The sequence below is a fragment of the Nyctibius grandis genome, chromosome 8 (assembly GCF_013368605.1).
Source record: "Nyctibius grandis isolate bNycGra1 chromosome 8, bNycGra1.pri, whole genome shotgun sequence".
In the NCBI taxonomy this organism is placed as follows: Eukaryota; Metazoa; Chordata; class Aves; order Nyctibiiformes; family Nyctibiidae; genus Nyctibius; species Nyctibius grandis.
Window position 1 is genome coordinate 17535379 of NC_090665.1, and position 12832 is coordinate 17548210.

At 38.9% G+C, this 12832-nt stretch overlaps 1 protein-coding gene across 1 annotated transcript in view; it reads left to right on the forward strand.

Annotated features, from left to right (window-relative positions):
* DNER (delta/notch like EGF repeat containing) overlaps positions 1-8413 on the forward strand; it is a 131305-nt gene extending 122892 nt beyond the window's left edge. The window contains exons 12-13 of the mRNA XM_068406818.1: positions 1203-1449; positions 8302-8413. Coding sequence (XP_068262919.1) covers positions 1203-1449; positions 8302-8413 — 359 coding nt within the window. The remainder of the gene's footprint in view (positions 1-1202; positions 1450-8301) is intronic.
* Positions 8414-12832: the final 4419 nt, after the last annotated feature.

A 12832-nucleotide genomic window follows, 5' to 3' on the forward strand; every position in this document is an offset into this window, starting at 1 on the left:
GGATTTTTTTTTTTCCTCTACGTACACATTCCCCAATATTTCTACCATAGATGGAGATTATATCCACAGATGCCACTGAAATTGTGATTTCAGCTCAGGTGCTCAAGTCTGTCACCTGCCATCATCAACGTCCTCAAGAGGTGGCTTCTGAGAATATCTTGAATTCTCAAAGCATATGCTGGGATAGGCCTGTTCGCAGACTGTTTGTGGATAAGTAAAGGGAGTTTCTAAACCAGTGCAAAGCAGAAGTCCGTTTAAAAGAAAGTCACCTGCTAGAAATAACTATTGCAGAGTGTCAGATTTCTGTAGTCAGAATGATTCTAGACCATTCCTGATTTGAAATAATTTATGAGACCACAGTCTTTCAGACTGCCAAAAATGAACCTTAGGGGGAAGTACAGGTTAATTAGAAATACTCTGACCCATACTAGAGAAAAACAGATCTGAGGACATAGGCAATTGGTAGACAATCTGTTTGGTGTTGATAGACAATAGTCTGGGCATCAAGAATATTTATAAAGAAGGTCTGGAATACATAAATACGAGAAGCCTCTTCCAGATTGACTTGACTCTAAGGTCTTCTCTGAGACCTCTCAGAGAAATTATACTTGAGAGAAGACTCTAGTGGGCTCGGTACTGTAGCACCTTATGAGATGCCCTTTTTGTTCTTGAAATGCTGGTTTTGAAGTCTCTGCAGACTGGTGGAGATAGGCATAACAAAAGCCTGTGTTTCAAATTAAAAACCAACTATGTTTAATACATATTAAATCACACATTTTAGTAGAAGGGTTCATTAACTATTAGAACAAACTGCACAGAGAATTGGTAGATTACTAGAAGCTTTTACATAAAACCTGCCTGCCTTTAGAGAGCATATAGTATATTATAATGTAACACAAGAATAACTAGGTGACTTCTATGACTTGGGTTGTACAGGGGATCAAACTATGTAACTGTTCCTATATGATTGTAAAAATGTAGAAAAAAGATGGGTGAAGGATCAAGATAGTGCTATTCAAATTTGTTGCATGTTAGACATGGTGACAGATCCATAACAGAGCCTGTGAAGGTTCAAATTACATATCCCCCTAACTTCCAAAGTCTCCACAGAAATATTGAAAGTGAATGCCATAAAAGAAATCTATTCAGCAGGAAGGATAGAAATTATTTTTTATAAATAACCTTTTGTTTCTTTTTGGCAGATCTGCAGTGGAAGTCTGGGCATATGGCAGAGAGTCTAACAAATATGCCTCGTCACTCCCTCTACATCATAATTGGGGCTCTTTGCGTAGCGTTTGTCCTGATGCTGATCATTCTGATTGTGGGAATATGTCGCATCAGTCGCATTGAATATCAAGGCTCTTCCAGGCCAGCCTATGAAGAATTTTACAACTGTAGAAGCATTGACAGTGAATTCAGTAGTGCAATTGCTTCTATCCGACATGCCAGGTTTGTTCTGGGGATGGTAATTTAAAAGAAATCTGTTATGATACGTAATTTCAGTCCACGCATAGCACATCGAACTGCTGTTGAGAGAGAATGGGCTACTTCGCTGTGAAAAGACAGGATCACTGGCATTGCTCGTTGTTCTTTTCTGATCCCTATTCTGTTCTCATCTGAAGTGTGATAATCCAGCACAACTTCTTGAAAACAGAGGGAATTACTCTGAATTTATTTGGTGTAACTGGTGAAGAGGGACAGATGCAGAGTTCTTAGCCTTTAAGACCTTCCGTTTGGGTTGTATATACTCTTTAACTGATGCACAAAAGTAATTTGACTAGATAGCAAAGGTACGTTGATTTTTGTGACTAATTTATCAGATTATTTAGTGAGACTCTTCAAATCACTCATTTTTGTACTCCTGTTTGCCTCTAAATTAAGATCTTTCTTACTTGCTTTCCTAGAGGTAGTAATTTTTTTTACTTTTAATTTTAGTGAAGCACTTGCAGGCCAGGGCATTGGGTGTCAGAATAATACAAAAGTAGGACTGGAAGGGATTCAAGAGCTCAAGTGTAAGCCATTGTACTGAAATAGCATTAATTATACCTAGCTCCCTGCCAACAATTCTGTTTAAAAACCTCCAAGAAATTGAATAGTGTTAGAAAGGGCTTTCCTAAAATCCAACCTAGATTTTCTTTGCTATGAATTAGGCCACTTCTTTCTTACTGCTTTTCAGGTTGTCATGAAGAATAATTTATCACTGTTCCCTTTATAGTAATCACGTACATCAGGTGTTGAGTCGTGTTCCCTCCCTCTTTTTTATAATAAAAACAAACAAAGCAAACCCACCTTTTTCTTCCCTAGACTAAACTAATCTGTTCTTTTAGTATCTCCTCCTGGATCACGTCAGCTTCTTTATTGTCTCCCTGGGACACACTCCAGACTGTCTTTCTCTTTTGTTTTTGAAGGGTGGTCCCTAAAACTGGAAATAGTTCTCTAGGTGAAGGTTTACCTGTACCAAATTAACTGAGTAATCACCTCCTGTATCTTATTTATGGCATTCCTGTTCATATATCTGAAAATGAAACCTGCTTCCTTTTTTTTTTTAATTTGCATTCCAGTAGTGACTGATGATTTGTGACCTGTTAGACCTTTTCCTCACCTTTTGTGCCATTTTGCTTCTTAGCCATTATTTTCTTCTGTGTTTGACATCTCTCTTAATAGGGTAGAACTTTCATTTTTGTTATTTCTTTTTCCCATTTCTTCAATTTGTCAAGATCACTTCAAATTCTAACAAGAGTGTTTATGTATGTTAACATGAAAATGCTTTTAAAAGAATGGAGGGAGACGCATTCCTGTGCATTGACATGGAGAAATACATGGATATTGGTTGATGATTGCTGGTAATTCATTTTCTGAATACTCCAGTTCTGTTTCAGTGCAAATTAAATAGGTTAATTTGTTACCACCGCTGAAGTCGTAAAAGTTATCTGAAATGGATGAGGGGTTCCCATAGACTCAGTTAATAACATCGCAGCTTTGGGCAGTAGCTCTTTAAACTGTTCCAACTAGATTTACAATAAAACATTTGTTAATTGTCAAAATATATTAGTCAGTAAGTATTTTAAAAAGAAAGATGTGTATAGTTGATTTAACATAGCAATAAAATCAGTGTTCTTTTAAGTCTTCCCTTGAAGACTCCTTTGCCACTTAGTCTTACATCTCTTCAGGTAGGAGCTCAGCATCTCCACATCATACACACCCTGAGAACTCCTTTTTCCTTTAGTACTGTATTGGGAGAGGAGGGAGTTGCTTTATGGCCCATAAAAAGCTTTATAGTTTTTTATTACTGGGCCTTCTGAATGTCTACTGTTGTGCACTACACGTCTCCAAGGGTGGAGAGCAAGGTGCAAAATGATACTGTTAGTCTTTCAAATTAAACACCTCCCTCCTACTACTGCAGCAGTGATAAATGTGTCAATGCTGTTCGGTCACTACTTGCTGACGTAGTACTTTGCACTTCCCCAAAGACTGGAATTCGTCTCCTGAGAAACAGTGTGAAACACCTGGATTTTCTTTCTTACTTCTTAAAGCAAATTTGGCACCTTTCTATCTAAGGGTACCAAGGAAAATTGTACCAGCAAGGCAGGATCTTTTTAATCTGAATTTTCCCTGCCTCTTACAGTTTCGCCAGCAGATAAAGGAAATGGTAAAGAGTTCCTGTGTGAAACCTTTCAAATCTTGGAAGCTGAGCTAGTTCAGGTCTTTATTGCTACTGTCTGGATTACCCTGAATGAATCTCTGTTTATTCCTGAAGGCAGAAGTTTAGGAAAAAGTTTTCATCAGGCTTAAACAGCCTCCGAAGAAGTTCTTAGACTGGGATATATTCATGATGATTTTTCAGATCCATATTATGCAGTTAAAAATCACGTATTGGAATCTGTCAATAAAGGGTTTCCCTGTCTTTGGAAAGGTGTTTCTACTTAATGCAAATGAAAATAAACGTTTTCATTCCAAAAAAACTCCCCGTGCCTCTCAGAGAATGGACACCTTATAAAAATCCAAGATAGAGCTGCCAAGTCAGGTAATTCACAAAGGTTTAATGTGAAGATTATTGTGTTTATTTTGGTTTTCAAGATATAAACCACTGGTTTGGTCATTTCAATCCAGGAAAAGGAGCACAACTTTTGTAGTTATTTTTGCATGAACTCTTAAATCTACATATTAAAAATACCAAGCTCTGAATTTTCAGAATTGCTGTATTTAAGAGACCTACTTTCAAATAATAGATTCTCAGCATTTTCTGAAAATCATTCCCTTTCCCTGTTAGACACCTAAACTTATTAGTAATTTTGGAAAATGGAGGCCTGAGGAAAAGTGAGTAGATTATTTTCTTTAAATGTAAGGTTTATGTTGAAGTCAGTAGGTGTCCAGGGAGCGTGGATGCCTGGTGCATATTCAGTAAATTATTTTAAAAGTATTTGTTCATGTTTCGCAGCAGGTCTTTTCCTTGCTCGATTTTTATAATTTGATCTTTGCTAATCAAGGTCCTTGCTGTAAGAGAAAACGAATGTACTCAAGGATCATTACTAATAAACGTCTACTTCTAGTGAATGTTCTTAGGATTAGCAGGTCAGAACTAGATAGTTTTCTAACAAGGTGAAGCACACGTCTCTAGTATTCATTATGCAGAGAGTAAATAAATACTCCTTTTGTGTTAAAGCTGACACATTTTAAAGCCAGAAGAGAATACTGTAATGAAATAGTTGACCACTGGCTACTGCAGCCATAAGACTTCATTTAATTGGAACCAGGATCTGTTGAAACAATCTGGGTCATTCACTTCAGAAAAGCATCCACACTGAATTAATAAATACCTGCTTACAGAGGCTATTTTTTTTTTATGTCTAGATAATTAGCAGTAGACTTCATGCACTACTTACAGTGTAGTTTCTTTAGTTTTAACTTTCATGTGCTAACTCTTGTTCTGTCTATATGTGGGTTGAAGAGTCTGGTTCATCAGACCCTGATTAAGTCATCTTGTCACAGCAGGGTAGGCTTCTCTCCACTGCACATCCTCCACGTTCCTGTGTTCGAGTCGGCTGTGTTAGACTGCAATGTCCTAAGCTTCCCGAATCTGACAAACTTCAGCACATCTTCATTTCTTACCATTTCCTGACATTAGGTTTCAGTGATGAGTTTGTCAGCTACTTCTTTGTGAAAGCATGATCATGTGCACAAATACTCTGATCTCTGCAGCACGTGCTGATAGCTTGGTCCTCTGCCAGAGTTTCAGCTTTGTGGGAACTCTAGGATTACAGTTCAGTTATACTAAGGAATGCAAAATACCACTTGCACACATGGCCTGTTCTCTGAATAATGCTGAGGAAATTATTCTTCTCATTATTCTCCTCCTGTGGAGGCAAAAATAATCCCTTCCTCCTGTGGGTATGTTGGGGTTTTTTTGGGTTTTTTTTTTTGTTTGTTTGTTTGTTTTGTTTTTTTTTTAGTTCTGGTTTCTCTCTTTTCCTTCTCTTACTTAAACTTTATTTGTTGACTCCTTAAACCAGTTGCTGGTTTTGAACAGAGTAGCCGTTTCCTCAGGGTTCAGCTGTCCAATATTCTCAAGTGTCTTCTACTTGGATGGAATTGTTGAGGTTAATGACTCTCTATGGTTAGCCATCTTTAGAAATGTCCTTCTAAAGAAGTGGAGGGGCACATCTGAAGTAGAATTTGTAGTCTCCCTCACACACAGATATATATACACTCATGGAGCTGCCTGTGCCAAGAAGAATTCCTACATTGAATATATACTGTCCCCAAAATTGTCATGGAACCTCGATCTCTCTTTGTCAAGTTACACAAGTTGCTCTTATTCGATGTTTCATTACAAAATACATTTTCTAATTCTCATGTCATTTACCTGACTTTGTGAGGATCCCTATGCCACTGGTAAATATCTCTGGTATACACGTTTGAACACTTTCATCACTCATGAATGGACACGTCAATGCTAAATGTAGAGGCCATAGAACTTCCCTAGTCCTACTGATAGACTCTGTTTATCAGTCTAAACACATAATTGTTCATCAGAGGCAGTATGGCACTAAAGGTAATGTTAAACTGATTATCCATCATGTCCCTCCAGTCTTTTTCCAGACTCAGCGCTTCCCAGGACTGAGATTTCCCCACTCCGTGTACACTCTTTGTTAGATGAATAATCTTGTATTTATTTGCACTGAAAGAAATCTTTTTTCATTTCTTTGTATGTGTTTTTGTTGTAAACAGCTTATTAATTTATCCAGTAAACTCTGTAGCAGGAACCCGCATCTTTTCACTATTTATTATCCCTTGAATCATTGCCTCTTGCAGATTGTATTCTTAATTATCTTTTATGTCATCAATTCAACAATAAAATAGCATGAGAACCTTGTGCAGTCCTACTAGATACACGCCTATTGAACTAAGATTTCCCATTTAACAATTCTGTTTTGAGACCTCTGAGGTTTGTGTTAACTCTGTTTAGTGTTACGAGCAGGGACTGGCTTCTGAACCGCCTGATCAAAGCAATGTGGTCTACCAGCTAGATGGCTCAGCCAGGCCACAAACAACTAGCACATGTGCTGTGGTCTTTTTCTCAGCGTTTTCTAATTAGTGGCACATGTCAACCCTGACCTACACAAGAGAACAGATTTTGTGCTGTTTCCCCATGTGCAACAAGCCATGTATTCTCTACCTGTCAGAGAGGGCAAAATTTGACTTAAATCACTGGAGAAAGTTCATCAGCATTTATATCTGTGAAAAAGCTCTATTTCCTTTAAACCCTTGAGAGTGATGGAGAAAAAGGGTGATTGAGAATTCATTGCTGCCTCTGATTTAGTAAGATGCCATAACTTGATCCCTTCATTCAATTATTGGAATTTTATCTCATTTACAGCAAATCAGGTTTATCCATCATGAAGTTGATGAGTGAACATAGCCTGTCTGTATTTGTTAAAGGAAACTATAGAAGAAAGCAGACATTCATGCATGGAAGTGTATCTAGGGTGGCCTTATTGACAGCTGAATTACTTTGAAAAATGAAATTTCCCCCATATAAATCATAATGCTTCCAGCCATTTTAGTTTCATCAACAATTCTAGATCACTGAAAACAGCCAAGAAGTAAACTGGAACAGTCAGGAAGTTGCATAAACATCTTGGAAGAAAATCAAGTTAATTTTGGTCCAAATATTATCCTCAAAACATGAATTTTCTGAATCTCTCCCTCCAGTGCGCACAGCTGAAATTAATATAGACTTAATATGGTACATAAGAATGAGATAAAAAAATCCTTTGTGTAGATCAGTACATAAATAAGTCTTTCTGTTTCTGTGTTAATATTTTCTCTGCATCAGGTCCACAAGGAAAGCAGACTTGACCCTTTTTTGCCTCATTTTTCCATGATCCTTTTTGTTATGTAAAGCTCCTGTAATTGTAGTCAGACCACTTTAGTAATTTTTCCACTTTCAAGTTGCATTTTTAGCACTATTTTTGTATCTTAATAAATGATCAGAAGGGTGATAGATTGTCTATGCAGTGAAAAGGCACCTAGAGGAGTTCTGGATGTGCCAGCACCGGGGCCACAATGATGCAGCCACAGCGATTCCCTGCACAGGCAGGTCCAGCCTGGCTCTTAGCAGTGATGGTTGCCCAGGAGGAGCTTGCTGTTGATGTGAATCTGTTGCTTCTGAACCTTTGCTAGATTAGTGTGTTTCTGTGGCATTGCAACTGCCATTGATGTTTTTCAGTGTTGCAAATAGCATGCAGTGTGTTGATAATTTGAACTTGCTTCTCAAGGGGATCTCAGGTGAGCAAAGACTTCAAATTCAGTTTTTAAATGCTTTGTCTACAGCTTATAACTCAATTCAGTGCACAACAGTTGTATTTCCAAATGCAAATGTCATATAGTTGTCTGTTATTTATTTTTTGTAAATGTATATGACCTGACCTTAATATTGATTGTTAGAGAAGGCTCTAAAATGAAGTTCTGGCCTTGCTGAAATTGTATCAGTTTTGCTTTTGCCTTCCTTAGTGTTTCATATTCTGATACTGCTGGATTCCGCAGCAGAATTCCTGTAGCCTTTGATATGGAATCTCCTTCTTGTTTGCAAGAAGATTTTTTTTTTTTAATTTGATGCATATATTTTAAAAGTTCCAGTTTGGATATTTAAACCTCTGTACTCCTGGCATGTTGCAATACAATTAGAATTTATCTAGGCTCTCTGGTTTTGTTTCTGACAGCATAGCATAACTCAGTGGGTTGTTGCCACTAACTTGTTCATACTTCCATTTGTCACCAAAAGCTTTCTTTTGTTTCCAGGTTTGGCAAGAAATCCCGACCTGCGATGTATGATGCCACCCCCATTGCTTATGAAGATTACAGCCCAGATGACAAACCTTTGGTTACACTGATTAAGACAAAAGATTTGTAATCTAGTGTATCTTTTTTGGATAATTTTTCAAAGGATGGGCTACTAACCTAATTTAAATATTTTTAAGAAGAAAGCATAAGTAATTTAAAACATTAGATGCTTCAGAATTTTCTGTAGAATATTTAAGAATGAATTTTCTGCAGCTTTTAGTTTGGAAAAATATTTTAAAACAGAATTTGTGAACTTCATGAACTACATTTTAATGTACCTTGGGCTCTATAAACTAGAAGCTTATGATAGTGTGTGCTTTTTTCTTGGTAGACACTATTACTAAACCCAGATGAGTTTCTTGTGATTGTTACAGAACAGAGAACAATAATTAATGAGGAGTTCTTTATGACATGTCAGTGCCAGCTTTCTCAGTAGAGGTAGGAAAAATGTGAAGCATAATATGATATATAATATATCCATTAATTAAAAAAGTCTAAAATGTTTGTGTTGTGAAAAAGAAACTAGTAAAAATGATTATTCCTAATCTGAATGAATTAGCTTTTGCCTTATTCCATGCATGGATAGATAACCTATTTCTCCATTATTTCCTGAAAGTTGCTGAAACATACTCTTAAGTTGATGTTTGACATTTTTGTAATAGTATTCAGGCTAGGCCTTGTATAATAATTAAAGTGCCTCTTGAGGCAAAGTAAGGGCATGATCCTTTAAACATTGAAATCAATGAGAGAACTTCCATTGACTTCAGTGGGCGTGGGATTGGATCCTCCAATTGGACTGAATCTATATTTTTCTTTAAAGGTTAAAGTTTTTTATATTGTGAGTAAACTAAGCATATGGTTTGAGTTGTTTGTTTCCTAAAGGTTGTTGATGTACAGTATTGTTTCATGAAATATTGTGTATTTCTCATAGTGCTTCTTATTTAGGATCAGTATGGGGTTTTTGTGGCTGTATTTGCTTATGGGCTTCTTAAAATTCTTGCTTATTTCAGAAAATATTGAATAAATGTTATCAAGTGAAGATTGCAGCTGTTTCTTTTGTTTTTCTTCATTTGAAAGTGCCATGTTATCTATAAATTTGAAAGGACATGAGCATATAAATAATGGCAAAATAAGATATTCCAGTTGTTAATTTGAAAAGGAAAAAAACGGACTTTATTTACAAGGTAATCTCTCAAAAGCGAGACAAATACAGCACTGGAGTAAAGATGCAGTCCTGCAGCCCAGGCCATATGAACCACAACCTGTTTCTGAGTGGTTCTGACTGCAAATCTGGGCTCTAAGTTGTGGCAAGAGTAAGGTTTTGTCACAGAACATCTTGTTTATGTGAGTAGGCTTGATCTGACTTTGTGTTTCAAAGAGGCCTGCCATTGGGGAAGCCAAGACTGCGTGTTATAGAGGCAAATTGCTGTAGCTACCTATAGATCCTGCTGCATGGTGCTGTGCTAGGTCCAGTCAGCACTGTTATATTACAGGCTGATAAGCACTGACAGGCTAAGCTCTGGTTGACCTCTTAGTGTTGGGAAATCTTGGACTGCATCCAAAATCCTCATATTTCACATAAATAACATTTCCAGACAGAAAAAAAGACGTCCCCAGGAAAACAGAAACTCCTGACCACCTCTGTGTGAAGACAGTTGTTGTCTCAGGCAGTCCTTCCCTTTCCTTGACAGTGCTGACATCTCCAGACCTCACATCGGCCACTAAAGACAAATGTAGTTAGGAATTGTAAAGATAAGAAAGCTGCCACTGGTTTTACTGTCTTGTTTAGGTGGGCAGAGTGCATCTGGTATATTACTTTTAATTTTGAATTTCATTATTATTACTGCTTCTGGTTACAGTCATAGCAATTGAATTATTTTCCACATCTTGCACAATTACTGCTGGCAAGAGGTAGATAAATTATTGTAAATCAAGCTGTTAGTGTTGCTAAAATGTAAATTTTATTGTGAGGCTATGTTCTATTTAATAATTTTTTAAAAAAAGAGTATATGCAACAGATATGGGCCAAATTTGAGATGTTGTAAAGGAAAGGAAATGAAAACATCTTTTAGTAGAACTGTTACCTATTAAAGGGAAGCACTGCTTAAAGAGTCTCTCACTATTAGGAATGGCTGGATGCTGAATATGCAGGTTAGTAATGCCATGCTGTGTTTGAATCATGGGAATGCCAAATGCATCTAAGAAATGCAGAATACCTTTCCTGGCATCCTGTATCTCCTACCATGGGCTTTCAATGACATTGGCCCAAGACAATAATGACTAGTAAGAGACCTAAAAAACTAGATTCAAGCCTCCCTTTCATTCTTGAGGCACACTTTTCTATGACAAAGGATGTGCATTTGCATCTGGTGGCTGCCAGACTAGCTTTTTTCATTGGTACAGTTTGCTGCTGCTGCTGATTTACTCCAGGTATGGAAACTTTTGCTTATGGTGACTTCCAGGAACGTTTTAAGAACCCCTTAAAAAGAAGGGCCAGGAAGAAGCTATACCCTATGCCATTTTTTGTAACTTACGTGGAACAGGGGCAAATACATTGGTGTCATAATTGATATGTTAAATAGAAAAGAAATACTCATTCTTCAGAGTTTTCGGCCTTTTCAGTGGCAAAATATTGGTTTATCTTTGAAGATCTACAAATTTATATAAAGTATGAAAACAAGGAACTCTGTTGTTCTAGGGAACATATGTATTCATAGTCCATATTTTACAAGAGAGACATTGCAATGAGCAGCAGCCCTTCTGCATACAAATCTCACCTTGGTAGTGATTCTTGACCATCCTATATTTCGCTCAAGTGACTGACCTTAAAGGTCAGTAATTTGTGAGGAGCTATTTTCCTGTCAGCTTGCAGCCTCTAGCTTCTGTAAATCATCCTGTGCTTCCTGTGAATTGTGCTTTGAAAATTACTTTTGCTCTTTCCAATTTATGTTATTGAACTCTGGCGTTATGCATGCACTATGCCTGTATCTGTGCACTTCTGAGATATGTGTGAGGCACTGCACTGCCTGCCAGATGGAGCAGCCCTCGGACCTGGAGGGAACAAACTCATCCTGAGTTTTCATCCCAGCTCTGAAGCTGCTAGAACAAGTTGGTTACTGTCTTTATATGCCAGATCATGTCTTTCTGAGGATATACATGAATGCGGACAAAGGACACTGGTTATTCCATATCCTTTTCCCAAATCAGAGGGAGTTTGTCCTGTGTAGGGAGCAAATATACAAATACCACCTGCTGCTAATATACTACAACTGTTTTTTGTGCTGTAAATCATCCAGATGCAGACAGGGGGTATTGTATGTGCTCTTCCCCCAGTAATGGGCTAACAGCCTCCAGCTCTTCCTGTAGATGGGGACAAGTCTCCAGGCTTGTCATTAACTTCCAGTACTTGTGTGCTCCACAATTGTGGCCCTTTTTTTTCTTCTTTCCCCTGGAAACAGGAGAACATCCCTGTGTGTTTTTCCCCTAGCAGCATGGACATCTATTCTTGCATGCTCCTTGGGGTGGTGTGAAACTTGCAGAAACAGCTGAGTTGTGATACATGTGCTAACAGGAAAATGTCATGATTTACATGGATTCTGGATGGAGTCAGTCCAAAATGATGAAGAGAGTGACCCTGTCCCTGTGGCTGGGCTAGAAAACACATGATGATGACTAAAACCATACAAATTATCCCCATTAGAACCTACAGATGCAACCATAACTTTAACTGAGAAAAATTAGACCATTGCTGCAGCTTCAGCTTCTCTTTGCTTCTTGTCTCTAGGAGGTGCTTTGGGTATTTGCATGCCACCTGTGTAGGCTCCAGAGGTGACAGGTAGCCAGACCCTTGGGTGACAAGCCTTGGTGCCCCACCAGGACCAGTTTTCAGCAGCAGAGCTTGTACTTGGGAAGAAGCTAGATCTCTCTGCTTCCTAACTCTTAACACACTTCTTCCAAATATATGGTGAAAAACGGTGTTGCTGAGGGGTGTAGGTAGCTTGTGAAGGAGGCAAGGTGTCCTCGCCAGCGAGGAGGGCCGTGTCCCCACCACGGGGGCTCACTGCAGTGTGCTGCGGTGCGCTGCTCCTCGGTGAGAGGACCTGGCCGTGCTGCCGCTGGGCAAGGCTGCCGAGTGCAGAGCCATCCCTCTGCTTTGGAGAGCCGCTTTAAACCCCCTCGATGTGTCCCGCTGCCGGGCGTGCAGTGCCAGCCCAGGCCGGGCAGGCGGCAGCCGAGGTGCTGCCGGGAGCCCATGCGGAAGCGGGCGGTGGCACCGCCATTGCCATGGCCTGGTGGCTGCTGCCAGCCCCGTGGCTCTCGCCCTCCTGCTGTTCTGGGGAAGCAGAGAGTGCTCGGGGGAGGCACAGGTGGTTTATGAGTAACTGGAAGGAGACCTGAGGCACCCCCTGCCACGATTAACCCTGTGCATTGCCAGTCCAGGCTGGGTAACACCCTCACCAAAACCACCCGTCTGAATTTGCTGTTATTC